Here is a 15,347-nt window from a genome sequence, read left to right on the forward strand (position 1 = left end):
CTACTCTGTACAACTCCCAGAAATTCTATCTAGGAGTATGTCTATACCGCAGAGTGAAGTCAACTTACTTAAAGTTGATTTTTAGATGTCGCTGGAGCGTGTACACACCACGGTCTTTGTGCCGGGCTCGTGCGTCCATTCTCGCCACGCTTATGTTGACATTCAAACCAGTGCACTGTGGGTTGCTATCCCACAGTGCAACTAGCCATGATGGCTGTTGGGACGAGTTTCATCGTCCCATGATTCAATGCTCCTTCCCCCTCCCTTCTTCCCACAAACAAACAGGAAACCGATTTTCACGCCGTTTGTTTATGCTGCTCGCTTGCCATTGCTGCGGTGACATGGAGCCAGCTCAACTCTGCACTATTATTGCGAGCATTACAAATACATCACAGCTTATCATTGAGTATTTTCGAAGTAGAGCAAGAAGCCGAAGCACAGGCAACTGCGATGCCACCAAGGCTGCCCTGCTACAAGCCATCGAGCGGAACAATTCCCGATTTCTGCAGGCCGTAACGCATCATCTGCAGTCCGTGGAGTGCCAGTTCTGGTCCTGGGAAACAAGCACAGACTGATGGGACTGCATCGTTATGCAGCTGTGGGATGATGACCAGTGGCTGCAAAATTTTCATATGCGAAAGGCCACTTTCCTTGAACTTTGCTCGGAGCTGGCCCCGTCCCTGAAGCGCATGAATACTCGCTTGAGACAAGCTCTGGCGGTGGAGAAGAGAGTCGCCATCGCTCTGTGGAACCTGGCAACCCCCAACTGTTACAGCTCGGTTGGGAATCAATTCGGAGTCAGTAAATCTACAGTGGGAGCTGCCGTGATTCAAGTGTGCAGGGCCATCAACAGACTTCTGCTATGAAGGCTAATGACTTTGGGAAATCTGCAGGACAAAATGGATGGGTTTACCGCGATGGGGTTCCCAAACTGCAGGAGGGCCATTGATGGGACGCACATCCCTATATTAGCGCCTGCCCACCTAGCAACCAAGTACATAAACCGCAAGGGGTACTTTTCCATGGTCCTACAGGGCCTTGTGGAACACAGGGGTCGTTTCACCGACATCTATGTGGGGTGGTCTGGGAAGGTGCATGACGTGTGCGTATTTCGGAATTTAGGGCTGTTCTCTAACATGCAGGCAGGCACTTTCTTCCCTGATCAAAAAATTCACATCGGGGGTGTGGAAATGCCAATAGTGATCCTGGGAGATCCTGCTTACCCCTTTCTCTATTGGCTAATGAAGCTGTACACCGGGCACCTTGACAGCGACAAGGAGTGTTATAATAACAGGTTAAGCACTTGCAGAATGGTTGTTGAATGTACGTTTGGGCATTTAAAGGCCAGATGGAGGAGTCTGCCTACTAGGCTGGACATGAGTGAAAAGAACCTCCCGTCAGTGTTATCTGTGTGCTGTGTTCTTCATAATATGTGTGAAGCGAAGGGGGAGAGGTTCCTCCAGGGTTGGGCTGTGGAGGCAGAAAGACTGGCCGCCAATTATGAGCAGCCCGATGCTAGCAATATGCTGAGAGCTAACCACAGAGCGCTTTGCATTAGGGAAGCATTGAAAACCAGGTTCTGCAATGAGATGCAGGACTGATTTCTGTTCCTGTCTGTTATTTGCCTTTGCTCAACATCCCCACCACCATCGATATCAGTACCCTCCAAGTCCCTCCCAAACAAGATATGATTTAATAAAGAAACGTGTTGAAATGATGCAAACTTTTATTTATGAACATTCAAGTTGGGGGGGGGCGTGTTCATTTATAGTCTTAAGGGGTAGAGTGATTTCTTGCAGGCCAGCTGTCAGCAGGGTCACCGCTGCTTTCTGCTCACCTCCACCGGGGTGGAGTGCATCACGTACTGCAGCCTGGCCATCCTCCTCTGACACCTCTTGGGGGTGGGGGAGAGGCAGGGCAGGAAAGCCATAGGCGGAGGAGCGTTATGGAGGGGCTGCAGCGGGACTCCATCCGGCCTCCGCTCCTTCTGAAGCTCCACAAGCCGCCGGAGCATGTCTGCCTGGTGGTGCATGATTCACATCATCTCCTGTGTGGTACTGCGATCATGCTCCTGCATTTCTCTGCGACTCTCCCTGTCCATATTCTGGGTCAAGGTCAGCTGCCACGCTTTGAGCTCTGTCTCTGCAGCTGCGGAGGCATTCATGAGCTCGCCAAATATGTCATCTCTTGATTTTTTTTTCCTCTTTCTAATCTGCAATAGTCTTTCCACAGCATTTCTAGAGGGTTGGGTCAAGGCTGAGGTGTCTACAGAATGAAAAGAAATGCACAAGGTTGCCATTGTTAGAAAATGAAACAACTGCAACAATGTATAAAATACTCCCCTTGCAGTGCACTAGGCAAACCCAGACCCTCATTCCTTTCCTAACATCCCAGAAGGGTCGGCTCACTGTGCCATTACAGAGATGGTAAGCCAGGGGCACTTTACTGTGCTATCGAGAGGATTCATGATCTTTAAAAAGCTCATTTCAAATGCCCTGTATTAGAGGGGTTCCTGGGCAACATGGTTTAATTTGGATGAACGTTTTGTCAGGAGGCGGCCACAGGTGATCTGAGGACAGCGCGGGAAGACTAAACACACGAATCAAGTGTGCATGTGTGCTTGTTTTTTATTGGTGTTTTTGTTTGTTTTTTAATTAGGCAGGACACTGGAAAGTTAAAAATTGTGAGGATAGATATTTTTACATTTGTAAAAGACCAGGACAGATTGAAAATGTCACATCTAAGGAAAAATCAGACTGTCCAGAGGTGAGTTTGCTTAATGTTTTTTATAATTTCATAAAATGTGATAGGAAGCCTTTACATATTTATATATAACTTATATGTTTGCTTTTTCACATTAAAAATATACTTGAGTTTTTCTAGGAAAAGTCTTTCCTATTGTTTGCCTTAAAAATATATAAACTAAAGATTAATATAGGATTTACAAGAGCTCCTTTTATGGATCACTACCTTGTCTGCAGTTGTGACCCAAGTTCCTCTTTCTTTCTAGATCAAAAGTCAAAATGGGCTTGTAGACCATCTGTACAAATAATGACTGTTATATGATGCCCCATCTCACACATGGTTTTCATGGTTTCAAGTGGAATGTCAGGGTGAAAAACAATCAGTTTCTTTGATATGGAGAATGAACTTTTACACTCAGTCTCACATTCCTTTCACTTTCATAAAACAAATGGAACTATCTAAATAGAGGAAAATAATAGGAATTCAAGCTTTTAAACTATATGTTCAGTGGTAAAGCTTTTGTTTTTGCTACTAGTTTGTTCATCAAACACAATATAAAGAAGCATTCTGGAGTTGATGGGTTTTGGTGTCCTTGAAAATTGCTCAAAACTCTACAGAGAAGTTTTATAAAAGCTTTTGCAATAGAAATTTTTGTCCACTTTAGTTGTAAAGCAGTATTGCAGCACAATGTAGTGTAGCCGCTTTTTTTTTTTTTGCTTTTCCTTTGATCTTTGATTAATAAAGCTATGTGGAGAGGTCAAGAAACATGACAGATTCAATTTAAATTAAAGAAGGGCCTAAGCTAAAATGTTTGGACCTAGATCCAATTTTTCCACAAATGCAGGACTGTTCAGAACTGGGATTTCTGTTCACACCATTATGAAGATAGAGACTTGCTGTGATATTTGGATCCAGATGTGGCTCCAAAAAAAATTTCCCCAAAGTTAGATGTTTGAGTAAGGGCGTTTCACTTGGGCCAATCTCTGGCCTATTATACTGAAGTATATCAAGTAAATATATACTATCATTCTAAGATGCTTTGTCATTCTAAGGTGTGTTGTGTTATAAGTACTATTAAAAGTGAAGTTTAATAATCTGATCACAAAATAGATTCTGAGTTCACTGAATCTTCTTTCCTCCCTTTGTTTAAAAAGTAGAAAAGGATATTATGATGACACCTAGTTACCAGCAATTAATTATTTAGTCATTGAACTGACAATTGTTGCAGACATCTTTTTCTTTCAAAGATCCTATTCCATCTCAGCTCTTGGAGCAGCCAGGGCACAGACTGTTGTTAAGATTACTGAAGTTTAGTAAGAACATGTTTCATTCTTTGTTTTATAAAGCTGCAAGCGCAGTAAGGACCTCATCAAAATCGAATGTGGCAATTTTTCTCTCCCATGCTAGTCAATAATAATTTTGGAGCCAAATTCTGTAGTACTTACTTAGGTAAAACTCCTACTGATAACAAATGAAGTGGGGGAAGAGGAGAGGGACATCGAATTACATGTGTTTGTTGTAACAAATTAGTAAGGCATTTAAATACTTGGTGATGGGCACAATATAAATATTTAGATTAGATTAGAGCAGACAGAAGTGAATTGGAGTTTGCTTGGGAACAGACGGTGGACTTTATTAATGAGTAGTAGGAGTAATATGACCTTCTTTCATTATATTAGTCCCTATCAGTAAACTGCTGAATGAAGAACTTGGATTAATAGCTTTCAAGTATCAAAAGTTTTGTTGTATTTAGGTCTTTCCATCTACCTGTAATTTGTACACATTTATCATATCTTCGACCTATCAGTCACTACTTTTTTGTTCCAGTTTGACTATTTCACATAAACAGACATTGTACAAAAATATTTTTCCCTCACTGTGACAGGGCTGTTGATTACCAGTGGTACTGCCTCATAGTTAGATCTCTGTGTCAAAACTCTCCCCCATCTCTACATTGCCTGCCGGTGGTCGCTCCAGCATGGTGGCGGTCTGTCTTCCAGTAGATGTTAACTCAGCCCTCTAGCTGGATCACCCTAGAAATCCACCCCTTTCCGGGGTAACAGAGTCCAACAAAGTATAGAAGTCCAACATCACCTCTCCCCAAAAAAGGAGTTTCCAGACAAATTGAGGGCCCCCAAAGACCTTAAGTCAGGGCTTACAATGTCTTTAACCCGCTTATCTCAAGGAGGGAGAGGTTTATGCCACCCTCACAGGGTCACAGGACCTGGGAACCTGGACTCCCCTACGAATCAGTCCCCTATTCTATCCTATCTCTTATCCCTCCTGCTTGCCCTTCTGAGCTGTTTGGCTCTATTTTAAACTCCTCCAGCTGGAGCAGGCTCTGCAGATGCCCAGAACGGCTCCTTCTGTCCTAGTGTGGGGGTATATACGCCCCATCATGCTCTCATTTTTCTTCAGAGACATATGCTTAATTTTGTTCATGCTCTTCTTTGCCCCTTGTCGGGGTGAACAGAGCCAATTTTATCGGACTAAGCTGTGAATGAGAGATGCTGAGTCATCTCAATTCAGTGTGATTTGAAGGCATTCAACTGTTGCAAAAGACAGTGAACCACCTCCCAGGATCAGAACTCACATGTCTGACTCATAGGTCATAAATAGTGGAATGTACTGTGGGAGTTATCTATTCAGGGTAAATTTGCTCTCTGTTGTTTTTCATCCTGTAAAACATGCTCAAGCCTGGTGTAGTTGCTTGATTTCTGTGGGTCTGTCAATTTTTAACTTGATAGCAGTTGTGTGCATTTGAACAGAAGTAATCTGTCAGTTATTTTTTTGTTATTGTGAACTCTTTGTCTTGCTAGTTAGTCTTCTTTTTCCATCTACTGTAGATGGGTTGATTAAGTAGATGTTGTATCCCCAAACTGTAGTTGTTTTCAGTATTAGCATAGCTGCCATCATGTCCTAGAAAATTCTGCCTGTTGCTAATAAGAAAGTTAACTTTATTCTTGGTTTCATTGTCTGGGCTCTTGCAAGTTTACTTATTATTCCTTTTCTTGTTGATGTACATTAACTATAGGTAGTGCTGGTGGCTTGTCTTACATCTGATTTTTAATTCACTATATCTCTTATTTTCTCTCAAGGATTCTTAGTCCTAGGCATGTTTGTTTCTCTTTATGAAGCTTTCTAGTCTTATCTATTTTACTGAGGTTTTTATCTTCTGTTGATTTTATTACTTGATTACATTTAAAATCTCCTATGCTTCTGATCAGCTGATGATTCTGATTTTTGCAGTGCATCCTTAGCCTGTAGTGGCAGAAATCACTATTTTTCCTCTTCTCTGAACTCCCCATGAGCTATGTGACTCCTTTTTAAACTTCTAGTCATTTGCCAATTCAACTACTAGTTTTCCTAATCTATTATCTGCTATAACATGGAGTAAATGTCTTGTAACAAAAGTCAGATTCTTTACGACAATCTCTCCAATAACTAAAACAATGATTTTAAGAATTTTCCTTAAACCAGCTCCTGCTAGAGTTCTGGAGCTGTCAGTTACTTGATGACAAAGAGATAAAAGAGAGAGAAGGTGGGTGAGGGAATATCTTTTATTGGACCAACTTCTGTTGGTAAGAGAGACAAGTTTTTGAGAAGTTGGTCTAATAAAAGATATAATCTCACCCACCTTGTCTATCTAATATCCTGGGACCAATACAGCTACAACAACACTGCATAAACATACATCAATGAGCTGTTATGGTCCTCAATAATTTAATTGACATTTTTAAAGCTACCATAGCATAGCACTAAAACAGGCATTTCTCTTATTTACTGCTTGGCACTTATAGTAAGAAGGGCCCATCTCCCAATACTAATACTATTAATGTTGCCATGCCAAATCTCAGTCCTGCAGAAAATAACATCGGAAAGGAGGAGATGCATTTAAAGGCTGGAATGCCAAGTATCATTGATGAACAAAAATGAAATAGAGAGACATGGTTGGTGAGATAATATCTTTTATTGGATCAACTTCTGTTGGTGAGAGAGACAAGCTTTTGAGTTTACACAGACCTCTTCAGTTCTGGGGATATGTACTCAGTGTGTCACAGCTAAATACAAGGCAGAACAGATTGTTGAGTGTAAGGAATTAACATACATTTCAAGGGACTTTTCAAGGTAAAGTGGCCCATTAACACTCCTCCAGTCATGAGGTTGGGAGAGAGGAAGACCAAGGAGAAGAAGGGGGGGAGAAAAGGCAGCTTGAGGGCGGATGTTAGGAGGTTATAGATTGTTGTAATAAACCATAAATCCCATGTCTCTGTTCAGATTTTTAGTATCTAGCAAAGTTATGAATTTAAACTCCCAGGCTTATTCAACTGTGCGCGAACACTTCTTACAAAACGTTCACTCTATATCTGACACTTCAGTCCTCATTCTCTAAGGATACCTGCAGAACACCACAAAAATGTGCCTCATAAAGAAGTAATTCCATACTCTTAATCATCATGTGTCCTTTTTGTAATTCTAATATATCTTTTTTGAGATGGGGTGACCAGAACTGCACACAGTAGTGTACAATGGATTTATGCAGTGGTTTATGATATTTTCTGTCTTATTATCTATCCCTTTCCTAATGGTTTCAAAAATTCTGTTAGCCAAAAACTAACAGTCACCACTCGACAAAAAGAGATCTTGGCGTGATCGTGGATAGTTTTCTGAAAACATCCACTTAGTGTTCAGCGGCAGTCAAAAAAACTGTGTGTGTGTGTTCTCCCAGTGTGTATGCTGTCACAGCAGATAATCGAGACACCAAACCACAATTGGATTATCCAATAAGACTACACATCCCTTTCAGCAACGAAGACAGCAGGCCAGGTTTATTGTCAAACGAGCATAGTAAAAAGTGTCTTATATGTGCTACAAGTACTCTTAATACATGTATGCCCCTGACTATGGTACTAGCTCAGTAAACAGCAGGACTTTCCGTTCCTCACTCCGCCAGACAAAGACACTCCCTTTGAGACTCTCCTCTATACAGTGATGCAAACAAGTTGTGTAATGCCCCTCTGATGTCTGTAGTTGCCACCTTCTGACGTGGTGAGATACCACCCTCTGACGTGGTCAGATACCACCTTGTACTGGATGGTTCAGCCAAAACATCTCTATCCATCAGATTGTCATTCTGAGGGGTCACTCGTTATCTTTGGGGTATTGGGATGTTTTGGTACCTTTCTGGAATATGCTTGTGTAAGTGCTCTGTACCTAGTGCTTCTTTGGATTGTGTGTGTAATACCAACTCTGTTCTTGACAGTTACCGTGAGCTTGCCAGCATTTACAGCATGACTTCTGCAAACTTTGTTCTATAACAGACTTGACCATTACTTTAGCTCAGGCCTTAGGCCTCATACTTGGTCTGTTATACAAGGCCTCATGTCTCAGGCTCTCACTTTCTACTACAGTGACAGCTAATGTATAATTGGGATTATGTTTCCCAATAGGCATTACTTTGCACTTGTCAACATTACATTTCTACTGCCATTTTGTTGCTCAGTCACCCAGTTTAGTGAGATCCCTTTGCAACTCTTCACAGTCAGCTTTGGAGTTAACTATGTTGAGTAATTTGTACTTCTGCAAACTTTGCCACCTCACCGTTTATCCCCTTCTCCTGGTCATTTATGTATATGTTGAACTGCATAGGTCCCATTACAGATCTTTGGGGGACCCCACTATTTATCTTTCTCCATTGTGAAAACTGACAATTTATTCTTACCATTGTTTCCTATTTGTTACCCAGTTACTGATCCGTAAGAGGACCTTCCCTCTTATCCCATGACTGCTTACTTTGCTTAAGAACCTTTGGTCTGGAACCTTAACAAAGGCTTTCTGAAAGTCTGAATACACTGTAGCGAGTGGATCACCTTTGTCCATGTGCTTGTTGAAACCCTCAAAGGATTTCAATACTTTGATGAAGCATAATTTTCCTTTACAAAATCTGTGTTAACTTTTCTCCAATATGAACATTTTGGATGAAAAAAATTAAACCTGTGTAATAGGTATAATGTGCTTCATTTATTTTATCCTGCACTATTGGCATTTTTTTTACTGTTTTTTAAAAAATGATTGAAGAAAATTAAAAGTGTATTTGAAAATAATACGAGATAAATAACTAGAAGGATGATTTGCCTTACCAAAGGTCAGCAGTGGGGGCCACTTTTAGTATTGGGTAAACATTTTGCCTTCAGTTTAAAACAATAATAATACAGCTGCAACATTTAACACTGTGACAGGGTACAATCTGGACTGATGAACAACTGTGTCCCCTCAATTCTCCAACTTGGGGTGCCTTTTACGCTGCTTTGCTATGAGAGCTACCACTCCTGGTGTGCTCTCACCCAGCCTCAGGCATGTAAGTTACTCTCAGTTATATTGTATGAGTGCCATAGCCAGCCACCCTTGAATTACATTGCAGAGAAACACCAGCAATTCCCAGTCCCAGACTTTCCCCCCAGAAATAGAAGTCTTGTACTGCCCAGCTCTCTCCTGGACAATACAAGCTCATATAAAATGATATGCACAAATTCTGTTATCCCAACTGGAATTTCCAAACACTTCAGTCCAAACACATTGGTTTAGATAAAACAAATGTATTAACTACAGAAAGATAGATCTTAACTAAGTGACTACAAGTAATGAGGCATAAAAGTCAGAATTGGGTACAAGAAAATAAAAGTAAAATGCAACTAATGCCCAATTTACTAAGTTAAATGAATTCAAAGCAAAGATCTCTCTCACCACGTTTCAGCAGTTTTACTGGCTGAATTTTTTAAGTCAGGATCCCTCCCCCAGTCCAATGCTACTTACTTTGTTTTTCAAGTGTTGTTGATGCCGTGGGTAGTGAGAAAGGGATAGATAATTTTGGACATCTGCTCTTCTCTTCTTATGCTTTCTTTCCCTTCTTTGAGAATTATCTCCAGCTGAGGTTTAGGAGATAGGAAGTCTGCGTGGATAGGAATCCCTAGCTATTTCTTTGTCAAGATGTAGATTTTCACCCACATCCTCTTTCCTGCCAAAGAATGGCCATTTAACCAGGTGATGGTCCATTTGATTTTGCTGACCTCTGGCTGAGGCATCGGCTGGCCTTTTGTTTCTGGGGAGCTGGTTTGTGAGTGTTCTCCAGGCTTGGAACATGTCTTAGTAATATCAGTGTGTTGCCATACACATTTTACCAGGACAATAATGATCATCAAATTCTGAGTTTTCAAATAATATCTCACAAGGCATACCGTGTACAAAATTTACCATATTCTCGTGAAAGGGGTAAACATAGGGGTACAGACTGTCACAAATACCAGTTCAGATGACTCCGACATGCAATTACACTTTTTTTACATCCCCAAAGTGACAGATATCTAAATGTCCTGACATGTTCTCCCAAGATTTGTAAGTAAACTGATTATTCAGTACATTGCCTGATCATTAATACATCATTATATATTAATTCCCAGTTAACATTCTGTTGTTTAGCAGGGATCTGCCTCATGATCAGATCCAGAAACATTAAGGTTATTACAAGGAACCCCACGTGCCAGAAGGAGACAGTTACATACATTTAGGAAAGGTGTTCTGTCCTTGTAATATTTTTATTAGCACTGTTAGCAAAATCACAAACACTCCAACCCAGCAAAGCAGATAAAAAATATAAGAAACTGTTTACCAGGAATGGGAAGCAGCACATTCTGTACAAGAGAGAAAAACTTTAGTAGCTAGAAGAAAAGTAGTTTTGGTCCCTCCAAAATCAGCAGTCATCTGTGGGAGCCCAGGAGATCAGAATGCAGCCATGAAAGAGTGGCAGTGATATTTCTTTATGTTAACTGCCCAACACCTGAGTTTCCTATCTTTACACTAGTGGAAAGGGAAGCAGTTAACACAGAAATAGCCATTCTCAGTCACTCTACTCCAGCTCCCAGCATTAGATGTCTTTTTCATGTTGAGACAAGGTGGGTGAGGTAATATTTTTTTTATTGGACCAACTTCTGTTGGTGAGAGAGAGAGAGACAAGTTTTCGAGCTACACAGAGCTGTTCTTTAGCTCTGGGAAAGGTACTGAGAATGTCACAGCTAAATACAAGATCAAACAGATAGTTTAGCCTAAGTAATTAACATATATTCTAAGAAACCATTTGAGGTGAGGTGGCCCACTAACACCCCAATAGTCATAGGACAAAAAGGAGGATTAATGGGTTACAGATTGTTGTAATAAGACATAAATCCAATGTCTTTATTAAAACCATGATTTTTAGTGTGTAGCGAAGTTCTAAATTTAAGTTATGAATTTCATAGTGGTATGATTCTACTGTTCTCTGTGCCTTATACTCAGCTACTCCTTGGTCTGCATCTGTCATTCCTTGGCCAAGCAGCCAGCTGCTCTGGTGCTGCCTCTCTCTCTCCCAGGTCTTCAGCTGGGTGTTGGAAGCAGCCTCTTCCCAGCCTTTTTAGTCAGCTGCTGCCAGCCTAGGGGCAAGTATTGCTTCTTCCCTTTCTCATACCTAACCCAGTCCGTCTGCTGTCTTATGGCGAGGACGGGGTTCCCCATTGACTCTGAATTGCCAGAGCTGCCTCTCCATCACTGCTATGGCAGGTATGTAAATATACTAGAAAATTGCCAGTGAGATGGTAAATAAGAAGGGAGGAGCCTATGCTGAAAGGAGGAAAAGTAGGAGAAAGTTAATGGGGCAAATTATGACTTGGAGATGGGCCTGAGCCATGGAAATCTCCCAAGTCCATTAAAGTCAATAACACAATTCCCTTCAACTTCAGTCAGGCCAGGATTTTAACTTTGGTATTCCTGGTTAGGGTCATTATAATCAAGCTGTAAAATATGAATCCAGATCTGGGTTTAGATACAACATTCTCTTTTTTTTAAAATGAATACTGGTATTTAACTTAATGTTAGCTTCTTGTTTTTACAAAGCATGGTCAGTACCCCAACCACATTTCAATATGTATTCAGTAATCCTTTTCTTTCTTGTATTTGTATTCATTTTAAAGTTGATGAAAAACAACTCCAGATTATGAACTGATGGCAGGAATCAGAAGGCAACTGAAAGTATAGCTCATCAGACTGTCAGTCAGGGCTGGTCACAAGGACCCCACCAGAGCAAAAAGGAAATGGGCATGGAGAATAACATAATTAGTGATGATTACCTGGAAAGTACAAAGAGAGATCACTTGCTTAACAACCAAACCAATTGTGCATATATATTATATATAAATAATCCTTTTTTTTTTTTTTTTTTTAAAGGAATGGGAGAGACATGGTGGATTTTGTTACAAAATTGACAGTACCCCTCGAAGTTTTGAACATGCTTCCAGTGGCTATTATTGTCCTCCTTCACTTGTAACAATAACAAACAGGTAGTTAATCCTGTTAGACAATGCAAAGATATTCTTAACAAATGTTATTCTAATTCTAAAAAAGCATAGAGAAAAAATGTTACTATTTATAAATAATACTACAGAGATTAATGACTGGCTAATTAAAATCAAATGTTAATTTTGTCATTGTTTCTTTCCTGAGTCAGGATTAAATTTGATAGAGTACATATACTGACTTGATTGGTATGTACAGCAATATGCACTTATTCAAGCTGCAACAGTTCAGATACTTTAATGCCTTCAATGCAGATTTATAGAGTATGCAGCATAGGAAGCTTTAATGGTGTACTTGGTCACAGTGCTAATAAATTAAACTATACCCAGACTTTATTCCCTAAACTTTATGACAGGTTATTTAATGTAAAACAGTTATCATTTTGTGAAATTATTCACTGTTAGCTTTGCATTTACTATGATCTTTTAGCTATTGAAAAATGAAAAATATAGACATACTATGAAAAATATTGAAATTATCTATCTCCTCTTTTTTCTCCTTTGTTTTTGTATTCTAACTAGAACAATGGGCTTTCCTACTTGCAGATTTTGAAATGCCGGATTTGTTATGAGTTAGTTAGCTCTATTTTCACACTGTTAGGATCCAGTACTGCCACTGTTCTATACATTGAACTCCTACTAAGTCTGTGACAAATAAATGTACCAAAATGAGTTATTTTATGCATATTCTTATCTACATTACATTTATTATAAAGACTTTTTAGGAATAAATCTTTGGTTTCTATTAGAAATTATTAGAAAATGGAGTGTTTTATTTTCTACAGAAAATTTCAAACTTTTGTTGAAAAAAATCAAAATCCAAAATACTTCAATTCTGAAATATGATGGAGGTGTGTGTTAATACGTCACATCCTTCAAGTTCTTGTACTCCTCTATAGGATGGATTCCTTGGTCAAATTCCTATGAGGCATCTGGACAGCATTTCAAATTGAAAGTATTTTGGAATTCATTTTTTGACATCATAATATGAGAAATTTTTCCATTGAAACTGTTTTTTGATGGAAAATTGAGTTTTCATTTAAACAAAAAAAATTACGTGAAAATTTTCTATCAGTCTTGCTTTCTATATAGCCAGTAGAGAGCGGTGGGTGAAAAAAAAGGTTTTACTCTTCAGTCAGTAGATACACTGCTAGTCAATGATGCGTAGATGTAAACGTTGTAAGAAGGGTTCCTGGCTTGTCAAGATTTATTATTTTACTACAAATATATTATTTTTTATTTCATCCAAAATTAGTTGTGTGAAAAAATTGGAAAAAAGTCCAGTGCTAACAGGACTTGTGAGCACCTATGCTTCAAGGAAACATTTAGCGTGTCTGAGGACAAATGACCTGAATGGAAGCTCTTTTTCATGTTCTAATCCTGTATCCAGTTCTTTTTCTATTAGTTTATACTGTAGGAGCAATAAAAACAATCAGTTACATAGGAGTTCACTAGGCTGCCAAAAGATACAATTGGGTGACCGACCTCTAAACTTGACCCATGGAATTGATTCATACAGAGCCATAACTAGGCATTTTAGCGCCTGGGAAAAGCAAGCATATTTGTGCCCCCTACTGTTTTTTCGTCATTTTTCTGCCCAGAGCTGATGCGGGGAGGGGAAAGGGAATGCAGGTCACATGCCCCTCCAGATTTTTTGGTTGCGCCCTCCCACCAAGATAGGTTGGGTGGCCCACTGAGGTGAGTCAGGGTGGAGGTGGTACTCCTCTCTGAGCCCCGCCGTTTGAAGCTTTACATATCACCTCTGTTTCCACCCCATTTTCCACCTCTGTGGCTTTGCGCCCTGGGCAGCTGCCCTGCTTGCCCCATCCTGGTTATGGCCCCGAAATCCTATAATTCCTGGAAATGTGAGTCACCAGTCACTGCTATAGTGTCTCCTTTTTTGTCCCCTTTGTGCAATTGCTACCACTCTATGGTAGTAAATGACATATGCAGAGATACCTGCTTTAGTGGAAATTGAGGTTAGTTTGCAGAATAGCACTGTAAGGCCTTGATCCTGAGCACTTTGGCCCATCTCCAACAAAGCACTGAACCACATGCTTGACTTCAGTAGAACTACTCTTGCTTAAAATTAAGTACATTTTTCAGTGCTTTCTGGATTGGGGCTGGAGTGCTCTGCACCCTGCTGGATCAAGGTCTAAATGAGTAGTGTTCAAATACGCATAAAGCATAAGGAAATATTTTATTTTTTTAACCTTTTTATTTAATCATTATTTACATAGATGAACTTTCTGTACAAATATTAACAGAGCTTACTCATATCCTGCATTTGTTAACATTAAAAGGCCCCTTTGTGTTTGGTCAACCTCTCCTCATCTGTGTATTTATCTCATTCAAAATCGAAAAATATTAACTATATATTATAAAATCTACTTGATCCTGGATGTGGAGGAATAGGGACCTGTCTGCATATATGATGGGAATGTCCTAAAATAATAATATTTTAGAGAAAAATAATAAATAGAATTTTTCAAGATTACTAAAGTTAGGCTACCCACAGAACCCATAGTCATTCTATTAGGTTACAGTCTAAAGGAGGTTATTGAATAGGACTGGGTAGCAAGACACATTTATAACACAGTTACTACTAGCAGCCAGATGTGTGCTTGCTCACTTTTGAAAAAGAATAGAGCCCTCAACATTAGTGGCTTGGAGAAATAAGGTATGAGAGATTCTTTCAGTTGAAAAAATGACAGACAACATTATCAGGTTCAAGAAAATAATTCAGTGGGAAGGATTTAAAAAACCAGAAGTTAGTTTGATGGAGATTCTTCTTGCTAGAACAGTGATTCCCTATATTGTCCCCAATACTCAATTAATATCTTAGTAGAATAGTAATACATGTTATGAATACAAAGGAAAGATCCTGTAGTTGCTAATTACTACAGCTCTTATTAGCTTCAATGGGAGCTGAGGGTACACAGCACCGCACTGAAGGGACAGATACAATAACTATTCATCATGACACATTATCATTGTTCCAGATACTAGTTTCCAGTTGTCTTAGTGCACTAGCTGAGAAAGTAGTAGTTAACATGGCATTTTACTTATTGTTTAGGTTCTTGTTCCTGATGTGACAAGTACAAATACTTTTCTTCAGAATTAATGACAGTTAGAAGATGCACATTATGATCCTAAATTAACATTATCTATGGCAATAAAAAGCATGTTACTAAGAAGGAGGATTGTGGGGATGGAGAAAAG

The 15,347-nt window shown here is 39.7% G+C and overlaps 1 protein-coding gene across 2 annotated transcripts in view; it reads left to right on the forward strand.

Annotated features, from left to right (window-relative positions):
* PLA2R1 (phospholipase A2 receptor 1) overlaps positions 1–15,347 on the forward strand; it is an 82,460-nt gene that overhangs the window by 32,899 nt on the left and 34,214 nt on the right. For both annotated transcript variants that reach the window (XM_067549379.1, XM_067549380.1), the window contains exons 9-10: positions 2,659–2,766; positions 11,998–12,110. In XM_067549379.1, the coding sequence (XP_067405480.1) occupies positions 2,659–2,766; positions 11,998–12,110 (221 nt within the window). The remainder of the gene's footprint in view (positions 1–2,658; positions 2,767–11,997; positions 12,111–15,347) is intronic.

Source organism: Emydura macquarii, unplaced genomic scaffold, assembly GCF_026122565.2.
Source record: "Emydura macquarii macquarii isolate MOO-44397 ecotype Brisbane River unplaced genomic scaffold, CSIRO-AGI_Emac_v2 contig_1253, whole genome shotgun sequence".
NCBI lineage: Eukaryota > Metazoa > Chordata > Testudines > Chelidae > Emydura > Emydura macquarii.